The sequence below is a fragment of the Maniola hyperantus genome, chromosome 9, assembly GCF_902806685.2.
Source record: "Maniola hyperantus chromosome 9, iAphHyp1.2, whole genome shotgun sequence".
In the NCBI taxonomy this organism is placed as follows: Eukaryota; Metazoa; Arthropoda; class Insecta; order Lepidoptera; family Nymphalidae; genus Maniola; species Maniola hyperantus.
The window spans coordinates 11,863,850-11,880,785 of NC_048544.1; the positions used below are offsets into that span (position 1 = coordinate 11,863,850).

Genomic DNA, 16,936 nt, shown 5'->3' on the forward strand with positions numbered 1-16,936 from the left:
CCGGACATATAACTTATATTATGACAGCATCCAACTCTATATGAAAACACTAGAATTATGCATGTGAAGGTATCAAAATAGTTTAGGTAATAGCGCAGGAAGCCGCTGTGGCAGTCCCTATAAGAGACCTATGTGCAGCAGTGGACGTCTATCGGTTGCTGATGATGGTGATGATGATGAGTGTAAGTAAGGAAAACTATCTTTGGCGAATAGATAGATACTTTCCAACTACAAATAGATATTGTTATTCGTATAGCTTTCCAAATTCCAATAAGATCCGGGAGCCCATGATAGCGAAAGTAGTTAAATAACCGTGAGCGCGGATTCGAATAATGAAAATTGATTGTCGTGAAAATTAGGTTTATATTAAATACTAGCTTATGCTCGCGACTTCGTCCGCGTGGACTACACAAATTTCACACCCTATTTCATCCCCTTAGATTTTCACCCCCTTGAGATTTGTGTAGTCCACGCGGACGAAGTTGCTCCGCATAAGCTAATAGAGTTGAATAAGTGGTTTAAAGCTGTGGCAAATGTAAAACGTAGGTAAATTAAAAAGTAAAAAATTGTGTTTACTTTTCTTCGGCTCTGGTCCATGGACCATGTTGTTAGGACTCAAGACTACTTTTGGGTGTTGTAAAAAAAACTACCTACTTACTTAATGGCGTCTCTCGTACAAAGTAAAATTTAAAGTTATCTTATATATTCACTTTTTCACTGGATTATGCAAGAAATACAATAGTGCTTATTACGTACCTATATTTTACTATGGTAGGATACGAATTACGTATCTTACATCTTACGTATGCTACACCTAATGACAAACATCTTATTATTTATTTCGGGCCAAAGCTATGTATCTACAGGCAAAACTGGTTGTTGAATTTTAATAATTACCGATCACGGCCAATTATAAATTACTAGCTGATCCCCGCGGCTTCGCCCGCGTGGTTTTATGTTTTTAAAGATCCCGTATAGCCTATGTCACTCAGGAATAATGTAGCTTAATACTGGTGAAAGAATTTTTAAAATCGGTTCAGTAGTTCCAGAGATTACCCCCTACCTCCTCTACTACCTCTTTATAATATTACTAAACTCCCCTCCCGCACGCGCACCCCCGCCTTGGTGACGCCCACTTCGCAACGGGCCGTGCAGCAGAAATCGTAATATTTTAATTTCGCCATAACTTCAAAACCAAACGTCCAATTTTAATCATTCAAAGACCAAATATTATCTCCATAAACTGTTCTTAGTGATGAAATCATTTATTTTGATAAGGATTAATAGCATGAGTAAAATAAACGCGTTTAAATGTAGTCCAAAAAAAATTCAAGATTTTTAAATAAAAAAATGGTTGCTGTGCCTCACTCGACATAGATGGGTATAGTGTGTCGCGGACTTTTTTGTAGATATTTATAAGATCTACAATTAATTAGAACATTTTATGGTTCTATCTTTTATAGTTTAGGCAGCGTACGCAAAATAAGTAACTTTTCTGGTTGATTTTTTACACCTTGTGTCCGAAAAACCCAAATATCTTACGGAACCCTATTTTTTTCCAAAATAAAATATAGCCTATGTTACTCGTGGATAATGTAGCTTTTGAATGGTGAAAGAATTTTTAAAATCGGTCCAGTAGTTTTTGAGCCTATTCAGTACAACCAAACAAACAAACAAACAAACAAACAAACAAACAAACAAACAAACAAACAAACAAAGTTTTCCTCTTTATAATATTAGTGTAGATGTAGCTTTGAAACTATGGCATTAAAAAAAAGATGTTACCTACAAGTTTTATTTCTGTGCGTCATTAATCCCTTTTATTAGTATTATTTATAATTATAATGACTATCAATTATTATTACTAAAGAATAATAAGTATGATTTCTTATAGGATGAATTTTGGTCCATCTCAACTGTTGTCTAGTACCTAGATATAAGTATTTAGGCATTCATTATTTTATTTATTCGATGTTCTTTTGTAAAAGCCTATTCCAAAGTCCGACGCATAACCACGCATAACCACGTAAATAGTGGTTTCTTTTTTATAAAAATCTTCATAAAATTTGAGATATGGTTGAAATCATGGTGTGACGAAAACAAAACACTAAGGATTCTCAGTGTTTTGTTTAATACAAAAAATATAAAGCTTTGTTTTAGTTGTTACGAAAAAATAACCCTGTGCCTCGGCTCCACTTCGCTCTGCAAATGTGCGTTGCGACTAATACGAATTTAAACTGTAGATAATTAGGTAACTAACTCTTAACACAGCTGTGTGCTCTACCTATGCTGACTATCAATTAGTTCATGAAACTATTCGATAATATAAAAAAATAGTTCCAGTTTAATAAATATTTGGTGTAATTTCCCTGTTCTTTATCGACTAATTATAGTCTAAAACAATTTGTAACTATCAAAAATTTTCCATTGTACCTTAGCACGACTTTATACACACAACTCAACAACGTTAATAGATTTCAAACAGCACTATAAAGTCAGATTAAAATGGACCTAAAATTTATTTATTTACAAATTCTTCGCTGTTAGTTAGGTACCTACGCTAATCTTTAGGTGATATGATTCCATGGTTTAAATTACGTTTTGATCACCCAGGTGATATCACTTTAGTGAACAAAGTTGAATATGCAGATTGTTAGAATAAAAATAAACACAATTAGCGTTTCGATACGCAGACTACGAGTAGGTATCAACGTCAACGAGATATCTGAACTCGTTCTAAGCCTATACAAGTCTTGTGGGTAACTCGTATATTTACGCGATTTTGATGCAAAGAAGACAAAGGTCGTATTTTTAGTACACCTTGGATTCGAGAATAAGATACACGTATTAGTGCTGATCTGTTCCGGATAAGATGCGTCGTACAAAGTTCCGGAAATAAGTCAAAATGAATCGTGCGTTTTTCACTTTTGTGTCATTAGGATTTATAAGTGTGTGCGGACATCAGTATGTGCTATTGCAATCGCCATGTCCTAAATATTTTGACTATAGTAGTGATGGCAATGGTGTGTATGGGATCATCAAGTTGCAACCATATACACATGTCTCTTCTTTAGTGCTAAAAGCTATATTTACGATAGCTACAAGATTACCCTCAGTAAGTACATTAATTTTACTTTGTTGATTGTACAACTATGCAGATCAGCGGTAAATTAAGCTTGGAAACGTATTACTAAATGAGGCCTTCATTCTCTATTGTTCTTATTTCATAAATTTCACTACCGAAAAATAAGCGAGCGCCATTAGTAAATAAGTCGTGTGGAACCAATACACTATCCGCATAAACCACATGAGTGAATAACCCGCCCCCCTCCTTCCTCTCCCTCCACCAACAGATTGAATTTTTGGGTTCTGGATTATCATAATCCAGAGTATTCTATATATGTATCATATGTATGAGAAGTTGCATTCAAACCTGTTCAGTAAATGGGCGCATAGATAGACAAACAGTCAGAATAAAAAAGGATTGAGCATTGTGTGGTACCTAGGTAGTATTTTGTATCATAAATCTATATATTCGCATACTTATTATACGAGTTCCGGATACAGCGTCGTAAAATAATGATCCAAAATTAGCTGGTTAATTACTATTCGTCAACGCGTTTTTTATTGTCGATGATCCTACCTATTTGTCGGAAAACATCTGACGGTAGGTAAGTAATTTAAATTGTATTCTTATACATAGTACACACTAATGCTTGTCTGTCTATCTGTTCGTTACTTATGAGTTCGCGAATCGTTCATCCGATTGAGTTGAAACTTTGTACAGTTGTTGCTGGTACCTGTCTGAAGGTTTGACACAATACCATCCACTTACTCGCGGGTGGCGTGGGCACGTGGGAGTCGCATTGCAATGTAACGCATGCCGAGCGTTAGCTAGTAATCTAAATATATAAAAGGAAAAGGTGACTGACTGACTGACTGACTGACTGATCTATCAACGCACAGCTCAAACTACTGGACGGATCGGGCTGAAATTTGGCATGCAGCTAGCTATTATGACGTAGGCATCCGCTAAGAAAGGATTTTTGAAAATTCAACCCCTAAGGGGGTGAAATAGGGGTTCGAAATTTGTGTAGTCCACGCGAACGAAGTCGCGGGCATAAGCTAGTAATTTTATAAAGTCTGACCTGAAAAATAAAAACCTTGCCATGTTGCGAAAAACTAGTGGAACTAATTTATATAGATATGGCTAACTAACTCACCCCGACGTTGCACGTTCAGTTCTAGCTTCAGTCATAAAGTGATAAATGCTCTTTATTCCCTACTAGCTTATTTCCGCGTGGACTACACAAATTTCAAACCCCAATTTTACGTCCGTAGGAATTGTATTGTTGATGTCTACGTCTAGCTATTAAGCTATCTGCATGCTAAATTTCAGCCCGATCGGTCCAGTTGTTTGAGCTGTGCGTTGATAGATCAGTTAGTCAGTCATTTATTTATTTATTTTTCTTTTTATAGATTTACGTGGAGATTTAGAAAATTCCGACCTTATTTTTTGTCTAATAATAAAGGGAACTCTAACTCTAACTGGGAACACTCGTGCATAGCTATCTAGATCGAAATCTTTGGTATGGGCATTGATGAGACAGCCAGCGAGTTCCTGCCTAGTCAGAATTTCATTTTTCTATACCTAAGTTGAAACCTATGAAAAATGCAAATGTAGCGCCTCCAGAGCAGGTTTTTTTTTCTAGTCTGGCTGTAATAATATTATATTCATTCTAGCTCTTTCTTCTACGGAAATCGCTCTATAGTATAATATTATGGCAGTATAATATACCTAGGTACTAAGTTATTTTACAACGATTATAAGACACAATTAATTAATTGTTAATTTAATTTAATTACATATGTACATTGTACTTAGATGAATTCAAACATAAATAATTTGGTTCTGGGTGGCTTGTTTCTTACATAACGTATTCGCGTAAGTATCACCGAGTCATATGACGTGTATCATTTGCATAAATACGTGTAAAGTTCCAAGTAAATAGCATTTATTAATTATAATCGGTCAAGGTTAACAATGTGACCACTTCCAAAAATATTAGAACGCTTATCTATACCTATATATCAATCCAATCCATCAGCCTGTTTGCGTCCACTGCTGGACATAGGCCTTTCCAAGAGCGCGCCACCAAACGGTCTTCCGCCTTCCTCATCCATCCGCTCCTCACCACCTTCTTCAGGTCATCGGTCCAGCGGACTGAGGGTTGTCCCACACTGCGCTTACCGGTACGCGGTCTCCACTCCAGAACACGTCTGCCCCATCGGCCGTCGGTTCTGCGACAGACATGACCTGCCCATTGCCACTTGCGCCCGCTAACCCTTTGAGCTACGTCGGTCGCTTTTGTTCTTCCACGAATACTTATACATATACTTCTATACTAATAAATAAAATTGAAGTGTCTGTCTGTAATTTTGATGAATTGTACCATAACTGAATCACACGTTTTTAAAATTTTTGTTTGTCTGTCTGTCTGTCTGTTTGGACGGGCTAATCTTCGGAATGGCTGAACCTGTTTTGACGAGACTTTCCAAGTAGAGAATTAACTAAGGAGTTTAACTTTAATTAACTAACGATTAATAGCCTCAACTGGTGACAGAAGGGCTGGCTCATTTTTTGCGCAGCGGATCAGCCTGGCTGTCCAGCGCGGAAATGCAGCCAGTATTCTTGGCACCATTCCACGCGGTCATGATTTATATAGTAATTAGATAAGGCTAGCTTTAAGTTTTATTGTATTAAAAAAAAAAAAATATATAAAAAAAAAAAAAAAAAACTAAGGAGTAACATAGGATACTTTTTAACCGACTTTCAATAAAGGACGAGTTGTGTTTTTCTAACTATGTTTACCGAAATCTCCGAGATTTATGAATCTGCATTTGCGTAACTTTTTTAACCGATAGGTACAGAAACTTTAACGACATTGACCCATAAAAAAATTGGATTCCAACTCTATAATCCCGATGGTGCAGGAGACCTGACCGCCAAAACTGATGGGATTTAGAAATTGTCGGTTACAATTAAAATTGATATTGGAGGTACCTACCAAGTAAAGACTTTATCGCTGAACTCGAGGACCCTCAACCCTGATGCTGTAAGGAATTGCATTCCTTAAATCTTAAATCGTGGTGATATAGAGACTGGCCTACTAAGTCGGTTAGAAAAATGAACGACTAAACTGATGTGATGCCGCGTGCTTCCAAATCCTGCTAACATTCCTTATTTGCTTTGGGCTTTGAAATCGGTATATGTAACTTGCCAGCGGGACAGGAGAGGAGAAGGCGGGTAGAGAGGCGTGGGGGGTGCAACGGATCAACGTGATTTTTAGCATGGATATAACAACGTAGTTAAAGACCTGGAGTGACATAGGCTACTTTTATCCCGGAAAATCAAAGAGTTACCAAGAGATTTTAGAAACCTAAATCCACACCAACGATTTCTCCTATCATCACCTATTTAATCATAGTTAAATTATAAGCAGTAAGCAGTAAAAACGCTTTTATGAATAATTCAGAAGAAGCTAGAAGTTGCTGTCAATAAATCTATATTTTCGTCAGCAGCCTCGCTCGCGTTGAAGTCTTTAATATGTTACGGTAATTCCTCAAAACTTTTACCTATACCTACTATACCTATTTACCACATTACGTAGGTACGTGGTATTTTTTATGAGACAAATTTTAAATCTATACTTTAAATAAAACTGTAAAGGCAGGATTAATATGTAGGTATAGGTAATAAAATATATTTAGAAAAATTTAATCGGACGAAGCTAATGCTTCGATATAAAACCCAATACACTATAATAAATTGTAACTGGAAAATGTCTGTAAATTAAATCTTCTTTGTCTTTTTCTTTGTCTATCTATGCAAGCATGACACTGAAAATACCTACTGAACGCAACTTGGCACACTTATAATTATTAATACTTTAAGTTATCATAATAATTAAAACAGTTTGAACAGTTTGTTTTGAGCTCTAGCCTCTAATTGATTGTAATATACTTACTTCCTCCGATTAAAAATTTCAAAATTAATAAACACAGAAAACGTCCAGTAACAGTTCTAATGTAACGTTTGAAAGAAACAAAACACAAGAGTGGACTAACGATATAACAGATCCCAAGGGATGGTAAACACAAAAGAGGCATTTCTGCAGATGGGAAGGTGACATACTTATTCTGTTGCATGGCAGAAAAAGCCAGAAAAATAACACTTAGGAATGAACCAATGAAAATAGAACCTCAGTAAATAAAGGTTTTATTTATTTTATTTACTGCAATAAGTAATTATTTTTCTTTGTAGCGATATGTGGGCAGCATCGAGCCTGTCGGCTCGGAGTCACATCTCTTGCATGACTTCAACCGAGGAGTACCACTGAAATACCGGGTGAATTTCCCCGAAGCGTCTGCCGTGCCGCAACTTATGGCTCTGGTAGTGAACGATATCATTATATGTATTGGACCTGGAGGTAAGAGTTAAGACCACAGAATATGTGTTTTCAAACCTAATAGGTACTTAGGTACCTACTTTTTTATCATTATAATCATCGTGATTCGTATGCCCACTTCTAAATAAAGTTGGCGGTCATCGCGCGAAAAGCTTCTCCGTCCAAAGCCAATTTTAATAAGCTATGCAGTTGCTTATTTAGGTTATATCAAACAGTTATTTTTTTGTTCACTTCTCTCTTTCATTCAACTTTCTTCAGTCGAAATGAATCGTCTGAACACAAAATTAATCAAAAGTGTTGACGATGATAATATAATTACTTAGTTCCTGTTTCTGTAATTTCTTTTGTAGATTATAATTACAATACATACTTAATCGGTCAGCAACTTTACCTTTAGTCAATATTTTTTTTCTTTAAACAGATTCACCAGCTCAAGGCAAGTACATTACAACGATAAGTCTCCAACATGTACTTTCCCTGAGACCGGGTGCAAATGGACACTACCATGGACATAACCAACACCAAACTCCAAGTCCGGGTGTGTACGTGCATGAGTCGCCACCAAATTCCCCGATAAATCTAACTGATATCATCAGTCATATTGATATAAACAAAATACATATGACACCCGGTGAGTGCTTAAATATAGGGCTTTTACTGATATGTGCGTGCATTGTGCATATAAATACAAGTACGCTACCATACAAAATGACAGTTACTTTTTGTGCCGATTCAAAGCCTACCACCAAACGTACGGGAATTCTAAATGACACTTTGTGTCAAATGGTCTTCGTGGTGATACTAGGGCTTGGATGAACTAAGTACTTACTAGAGTGATAATAATTTTAATAGATATATTTTTATTTATTTATTTTTAGCGTAGTGGTTAGGACGTCCGCCTTCTTGTCGGAGGTCGGGGGTTCGATCCCGGGCACGCACCTCTAACTTTTCGAAGTTATGTGCGTTTTTAAAATATTAAAATATCACTTGCTTTAACGGTGAAGGAAACCTGCATGGCTGAGAGTTCTCCATAATGTTCTCAAAGGTGTGTGAAGTCTACCAATCCGCACATGGCCAGCGTGGTAGACTATGGCCAAACCCTTCTGGCACTGAGAGGAGACCCGTGCTCTGCAGTGAGCTGGTGATGGGTTGATCATGATGATGATCATGATTTTTAGACATAGATTTTTTATAGAATATAACTTATCATTGCTAACATTTAGTTCGAAGTTCGCTCACGTGACGTTCACTGCTTTAAAGTTCAAACTTGAAATTACTTACCAGAATTTGGAATTATTTGCCAGTTGCTAATATTTAGGTAACAAACTATCTCTTCTCAGCGACCCAAGAACAATCATTAATCTATTCTTATCTTGAAATCATAATACTTAATTAATATTGTATTTTTTATTCAGCTCTTGCCCCCACTGTTGTAAAATTTAACTGACGTCTTCATACTAATTAATAATTATTCATTAATTGCTAATTACTCCTAAGTATAAGTTTTGGTACATCTGGCGGGTTGGCTTAACATCTTTATCTGCAAAACATGCACCATAGCTTCAAAATATCCCGTGATATGAAGTAATTATATTTAATTTGTTTTTAGATGGCGAGTCATATTATGTGGTAGAAGTGGTAGATAACAAACCAGGACAGCAATCACCGGACGGGAATCCGGAATATTTCCCCGACAACCAACATGACTTTACTACAGCTACTCCTGAAAGGCATACTACAAAAGTAACGACAGTTAGAACTACTACTACCAGGAGAACTACAGAAAGACCCCAACCTACGTTACCTCCAGAAACTGTGTAAGTGTTTAATCAGCTGGGTCCACACTAAGACCTTGTCCAGAAGGGACGAGTTCGCCGTAAATCATTTCGCGTTGGCGAGGTACTGGGGACCAATATATCGCGTCCACCCACAAGCATCGCTCGAATTTATATTGCACAAATCGTGTACCTATATTGATTAGTATGCCAGACTCTCGACTCGTACTTGACTCGCACGATGAGGGTGAGTAAAGATTCGTTGTAAATTAGCTCTTTGGAGAAGGTCTACACACAGATGCTGCGCCAGGTGTTACTTTACGCGGCAGAGTAGCCTGTATGGACTCGGTTATACTCGCACTCATCTCGGTTAGAGTAATGCCACGGCACGTTTACAACTAACGCACTGGTTAACTAGACCTTGTACAGAAGGGGCAAAATCGCCGCGAATCGTATATCGTAAGTAGGCAATCATACTTACCTACGTTGCGTCCAGAAGGAACGCACAAGGTACGAGCATTCGCGCATGTAATAAGCAACCAAGGAGTCTCTAAAGGTAGTTTGACATTGAGGATCTTTCCGACAGTGCAAATGGTATGGTGTGGCTAATATCTCGACTCGCTCTCGCACGGGTCGCGAGTATGGCGTACAACTTACCTACCTACAAGCGAATTTACGTGCGTTTTTATATTCACGTGATGCTTGTCTAGCTGTTGATAGATAATTAGCAGGGTTATTTACTTTGCACTTAGTATTTCGATAGGCACTGAAATGTAGTACAAAGCGGCTATGATCAGATCTAAATTTTTGTAAAAGAGAACGAACGTTAACTCATTCCTTACTGTGATATATTATAATTGATTTTATCTACTAGGTATGAAGTAAAACCAAGCTCTTCACTGTCCGCAAGATGTGGCATAAACTTCAGAAACGACCCGAATGCCCCGATAGTGCCCCTGATCGTGAAAGGGGAAACTTTCGAGCGTGGGGAATGGCCGTGGCTGGTGGCGATCTTCAAGCGGAAATTCAGTTCATTGAGCTACATCTGCGCTGGGACTCTTGTTTCCGATCGTCACGTGATAACCGGTGAGTTACCATCATCATCATCCTTATTATCAACTGATGACATCCACAGCTGGACATAGGCCTTTTGTAGGGACTCTCTCTCTCTCTCTGTGACTCGTTTGATGTCGTCTGGCAATCGAGTGGGGGAGGGGAAATCTTTCAGCGCTGCGCTTTCCGGTACGAGGTCGCCATTTCAAACTATGTGCGCCGTGAGTATTGCCACAATATAGTGAGAAGATAATATTAGTCTTGTATTCTTATACAAGACTCTCTAAAACTTGCTTTACACATTGTGTACCTATGTACTATTTGAAATATAATATTTTGCCGTGATGTTGGAACAGACTTAATAATGCTCCTTCCTGAGTTATTTCTACCAGTTTTCAGAAATTCTTCGTTATTTACCAATATCTATTAATAACTCTAGTTCTCTAAATCATCAGGTCGTGTTTGATAAGCTACGAGTAGACTGTTTTCATTGACCATTTAGCTAATTTGAAGAAGAATTACTTAGTAAAAAAAATTAATAACCTAACTTCATTTTTTACAGCGGCTCATTGCATGCAACGTAGGAACACTTTCACGGCTATAAAGAACCTCGTAGTAAGAGCAGGAGTGTACAACCTTGAAGATTGGAGTGATGATGATATCACAGTGACCAGGGGCCTGGCTGAGGCTTTCATACATAATGCTTACAATTCATCAACACTTGCAAGTAAGATCCTTCAATTTATAAACAATTTATATACAGGGTGTAACCAGAACGCTAGCAAAAACGAAGACAGGTGATAGTACTGAAGATTACCTACTGATATAATACCACAAAAAAAAAAACGCGGAAAAATATTAAAGAATCCTATATTTTGTAAAAGTTTACCAAAGTTGTGTCAAGTTTTGTCAAAGTTGTGTCAGATGTTTTATTACTTATTAGCAATATACATTGCTAATAAAACATCTGACTGACGCTAGAGGTCAACGAACATTGCGTAAGTAGGCCATTCGGAGTCAATGCCACGTCATAGGTAGGTCATTAACCCAAGTAACACATACTAAGTTTTGAAATATTACATAGTATAAATAATTATTGTATGCTATACTTTCCAATCTTGAACTGAAATTGTAACTTAAAATAACTATGTATCGAAGTTTAATGACGTAATATTATGATTTATATATAATGTACAAATGTTATATTTTGCAATGCCCTGACGGGGCTTCATGTTGTAATATTGTAATATTATATATGTTATGATGTAAGACATGAATGCAAATAAATAAAGAATAAGAACAAGTTTTACACGCTATATATTGCTGGTTTGAAAAAAACTAAATCACTAAAACTACATGATGAGGCAAATGGTTATTGGTATTGGATCGTGTTTAGGTAGTATGTATAACAATAACGCTAAGTTTTTGCTAGCGTTGTGGTTACACCCTGTATACCTAGTTGGATTATTACCTGACTGTACCACAAGGAGGGTGTATGTATATGTGGGTAGTTACTAAATAATGCCCATGACTTGGTCCCCGTGGACTACACAAACTTCTAACCCCTATTTTACCCCGTTAGGGGGTGAATTTTCAAAAATCCTTTCTTAGCGGATGTCTACGTCATAATAGCTATCTGCATGCCTCGTCCGATCCATCCAGTAGTTTGAGCATAGATCAGTCAATCAGTCCACCACCAGGTGAGATGGCAGTCAAGGGCTAACCTGTATCGGATTTTTTTTTAAGTCAGTCGGTCAGTCACCTTTTCCTTTTATATATTTACATGTAGGTAAGTATACACGACTACCTATTACATAATTATTACTATAAAAAAATGGATCAAATCATTTATTTGAATTACTTTCCGAAAGTTCTGTATTGATGTTTTTAATAATAAATTTTCTAAAATCTGGGCAAGTCTGCAATGACTATACCCTACTAAGTATCTGTATTTTAACGATAATTCAGGGCTAATTATTTATTCTCTTAAAATTGTCTAGATGATATCCTCGTTTTGACTCTGGACAAGATTGTACCTTTGAGCGAAAATATAAAACCAGCCTGCCTGTGGAGCGGAAATACAAATCTGAATATGATCGTCGGAAAATCAGGATTTGTAAGTTTTTATTACTAAACTAGCTGATGCCCGCGACTTCGTCCGCGTGGATGTAGGTTTAAAAGAAGGCAGGTCATGCCTGTCGTAGAGGTGATGGCCGTTGGAGCCAGAAAGTCCTTGAGTGGAGACCGCGTAGGTAGGCAAGCATAGTGTGGGACGCCCTCCAGCACGATGGACCGACGATATAAAGAGGCTGGCGGGAAGTGGCTGGATGAGGAAGGCTGAAGACCGGGTGTGGTGGCACTCTTTAGGGAAGGCAGTCCAGCAGTGGACGTCCGCAGGCTGATGATGATGTAAAAAATCACGTTGATCCGTTGCATCCCTCACACGTCCCTATCCGTCTTCTCCACTCTTGTCTCGCTGGCGAATAAGTTTGGAATAGAATAGGATTTCGATGGAGTGCGTGGATTTTTGTGAACGGAGTTCAATCATGTAGTCGTGGTTTGGTGCAATAGTAAATGGTACAATATTAATTCACCATCAACAGTTCCTAAAAACCCATAGATTAGGAGTGCAGTACCCTGCAGCATCAGTATTGAAGAGTTGGAACTTGAAGTTCAATAATGGTGTATATGTTTGGCATCTACTATATTATTTCACAATCAACAGTGGCTTAGGAATGCAATACCCTGCATCATCAGGGTTGAAGAGTTGGGATATGGAGTTGAATCATGAAGTCGTTGCTTGGTAGGTACGTAAGCCATAGTTTATACTAAGCGTAACTTTTATACCAATTCAACATCGACTATTCTTTGAAAAGAGCATCCGACTATTCGTAAGTACTTGTAAAAGTTTATTCGAATAAAAAAGATTTTTATTTTATTTTATTTTTATTTCTAAAATAGCTGATTCAAATCTAGAATTACAGTAGCTACCCGTCATCATGATGATGATGGTTGAGAAGTTGGCACTTGAAGTTTGATCATGTATAGAACGCGATAGGTCGAGATGGCAATCGGGGTGGGTATGCGCTAAGCCGGTGTGGGGGTGTGCGTGGCGTTCGCGTCCCCAAGCCTCATAACCCAATTGCCATCTCGACCTGTCGCGTACTATATCTAGTCGTTGCTTGGTAGTGTACCTACCTATTAATTCTAATTTTGACTACCTCCCTGGCACAGTGGTAAGCGCTGTAGCACGGTAATGTTGTAGTCTTATCAATGGAAGGTCCAGGTTCGATTCCCGGCAGTGTCAGTTACGAATTTTATAAATTCTAAATTTCCTCTGGTCTGGTCTGGTCTGGCTTCGGCCGTGGCTAATTACCACCCCACTGGCGAAGTCGTACCTCTATGCGATTTAGCGTTCTGGTACGATGCCGTGATCATAGACCGTATGTCTATTCATCTATGCCTAGATAAGTTCGATAAATCGCACACGCCAGCTTAAGCTGAGCTGTACGTTTAAAGATTCCTGTACATTCCGGGTTTCAAGTTAAATGTACCTAATTGATGATTGTAATGTCTGTAATTCCTACACTACAAAAATAAAAATATTAAAAAAACCGACGTCCAAAAACACTACAAAGTAAAAAATAACTTTTATTTCTACACGTGTATATAATATGTCGAAGACGGGCGAGCTTCACGCTTTGATTTCTAGTTTCTTTTATTATGCTCGCCCGACTTCATACATTCATACACGTGTAGAAACAAAAGTTATTTTTTACTTTGTAGTGTCTTTGGAAGTCGGTTTTTTAACGTTTTTATTTTATTTTAAGCTTGTTAGTGTAAGTAGTTATTGCTTGGTACCTAAAATATCAATTCACCAGCAGCATCAGGATTGAAGAGTTGAGACTTGGAATTCAATAACATAGTCTATGCTTGGCATTTACAATATTATTTCACCAGGAACAGTTCCTGAATCTTTATGGTTTAGGAGTGCTGTACCCTGCATCATCAGGTTAGAGTATTTCGGAGTGGGAGTGTCATCGTGAAGCCGTTGCTTGATACCTAAAATATCAATTCACTATCAGAAATTCTAAAATCCCCACGATTTAGGACTTTAGTACTTTGCAGCATCAGGATTGAGGAGTTGAATCCAGAATTTTTTATGTGACCACCACGAAAACTTTTTTTTTAGATTTAAAAAAAAAATTGCAAATCGGTCCAGAAACCTCGAAAAAATCGATGTAGAAAAAAGAACCACCTCCTTTTTGACAGTCGGTTAAAAACCGATGACCTTGAAATATTTACGGAACAATCTTTAAAATATCCCCTTTCTAACAAAAAAAGAATGAATGAAATCGGACTACGCGTTAATGAATTACAACTCAGTATACATTTTAACTTTCATCCCCTCTCCTACGGGAACCATGCTGAATTTCGGGATAAAAAGTATCCTATATTCTTCCTCATAGTATGACCTCAAATCGTACCAAGTTTCATTGGAATCCATTCAGTAGTTTCAGCGTGATGCGCGGCCGTGATACAGACAGACAGACAGACAGACAGACAGACAAAAATGAAAAAAATTACAGTTTTGGGTTCAGTATCGATTATAGAGTGCCCTCAAAAAAAAAATTTCAAAATATCTTCAATGTACAGAATTTGACCTGTTACAGTTTTATTATAAGTATATTGATATTTTAAGCGACTTTCAAAAGCTATCGTTTCGTTTCGTTGAAGTGAGCTCTTAATAATTTATTTTTCTGTTTCAAGGTGGCTGGATGGGGTGCCAATGAAATGGGCACCGGCGGAAAAGGCGAGCCGCGCATGGTGCGGATGCCCATAGTGAGCACTGAAACGTGCCGGTCCAGCAAACCTGAGTTCCACAAACTGACATCGTCGAAAACGCTTTGTGCAGGTACCTAGCCTAGCTACCTATTTCAATCCTATCGGTAATAGCGGACTAGTCCTGCAAACTCAGATCGCCAGCTTTTTAACTTCGCAAAACAGCCTTCTGTTACCTATACTCCTTTTTTGCTATCTATTTTCACAGTAAAATTACTATGCTATTACGATCCTGGCAGTACCTACCTACTGCAGAGTGCAGATTATTCTCTAGTTTACAGGCACTACCGCATCGCATTTATGACGTCACAACCTTCTAATAAAAGAAGAAGAGAACAAATATTGATATGGGCATCTATTCGAAGGTTTACGTAACCATTTTTAACTTAAGGAGGAGGTTCTCCATTTGGAGCGTACCAAGACCTCTAAGATGTAGGTACCTACCTTGCTAGTATTCCAAGATGACCTATGACGGTTTATTTAAATATTATATTACGGTTAAGTGTCATGTCCGCATTTGCGAGTATTCAGTGCTGATTACAATAAAAATAACGACTCTTTTTAAAATCCAAGATGGCCGAGGATTTTTTTAATTGCAGTTTCCGAGTATTTTTGTGCCATATTGTGAAATATGATTAGTATTTAGTTTTTCCCTCCAACAAAGCGTATAATAAGAGTAGGTACTAACCTACCACAATTTGTGCAACGGATGGAGTAGGCATGAAGCTAACGGATTACCAAGAAGAAGAAGAACCTTTTCGGATTTTGCAGTCCGCCTTCCAACGGACTAAAATCCGCCAGGAAGTGGATGGACTCTTGTTTGAACATCATCACTAAGCATCAGGCATTGAGACTATCCCAAACAAAATTATTTACAGGAGATCAAAGCGGCGCTGTCCCCTGCTTAGGCGATTCGGGCGGCGGTCTCTACATATTGGAAAATGAACGTTGGAGGATACGTGGAGTTGTGTCATTATCGCTGTGGTCTGATGGTGACACGGAATGCAACGTCGATGACTACATAGTGTTCACGGACACAGCTCAATACTTGCCATGGATATATAGTGTCATGGCCTACGAATAATTCGTAGGCCAAATTCTGTATAAGTCAAAATTCGTTAAATCATAGTGCTAATTAAAATGAATGATGATGATGATGCTTATTTTATTTTGTTCATCTTAATAAATATCAATTGTCGCAACTCGCATGTAAATGAAAGATCAACTCACTCATTAAGAACGGCTCTACCGATTTAGCTGTTTTTTGTTGTTGTGTTGATACTTAGTTATAGTGGCATTTGGATGTCGACCCTACAACAGAGTCCAGCCGTGGACGTCTATCGGTTGATAATTTTATTATGATGATGTGGGGTGGGTCAATTTATTCTGATAATAATTATATATTATTAAGATGTGATAGCCTCGTGGTTAGGACGCCCGCCTTCTAACTTCAATCCCGGGCACGCACCTCTTACATTTCGGAGTTATGTGCGTTTTGAGTAATTAAATATCACTAGCAACGGTGAAGGAAAACATCGTAAGGAAACCTGTATGCCTGAGAGTTCTCCATAATGTTCTCAAAGGTGTGTGAAGTTTACCAATCCGCATATGGCCAGCGTGGTAGACTATGGCCAAAACCCTTCTCTCTGAGAGGAAACCCGTGCTCTGTAGTGAGCCGGCGCGCGATGGGTTGATCATGATGACAGGGAATTACTGCTGTAGCTCCCTATGTTCCACGATGGAATAAAGGACTCAATAATCATAATTTACAAGTCTTCACATTTACCCAAAACTATT

General features: G+C 37.9%; 1 protein-coding gene across 1 annotated transcript; it reads left to right on the plus strand.

Annotated features, from left to right (window-relative positions):
- The first annotated feature begins 2,810 nt into the window (after positions 1–2,810).
- LOC138402814 (serine protease gd-like) lies at positions 2,811–16,327 on the plus strand. Its single transcript, XM_069501088.1, has 9 exons — positions 2,811–3,115; positions 7,325–7,490; positions 7,891–8,100; positions 9,079–9,286; positions 10,119–10,330; positions 10,860–11,024; positions 12,298–12,413; positions 15,068–15,212; positions 16,018–16,327. Exons 1-9 carry the CDS (start codon positions 2,906–2,908, stop codon positions 16,221–16,223), a joined length of 1,638 nt encoding a protein of 545 aa, XP_069357189.1. The 5' UTR covers positions 2,811–2,905; the 3' UTR covers positions 16,224–16,327.
- The last annotated feature ends 609 nt before the right edge of the window (positions 16,328–16,936 follow it).

Excerpts from the sequence above, each read along its gene's own strand:
- LOC138402814 (XM_069501088.1), top strand. The coding sequence starts at position 2,906 with ATGAATCGTGCGTTTTTCACTTTTGTGTCATTAGGATTTATAAGTGTG. Across the intron at positions 10,331-10,859 it reads CGATCGTCACGTGATAACCG|CGGCTCATTGCATGCAACGT; the intron begins GTGAGTTACCAT and ends CATTTTTTACAG. Across the intron at positions 15,213-16,017 it reads GTCGAAAACGCTTTGTGCAG|GAGATCAAAGCGGCGCTGTC; the intron begins GTACCTAGCCTA and ends AATTATTTACAG.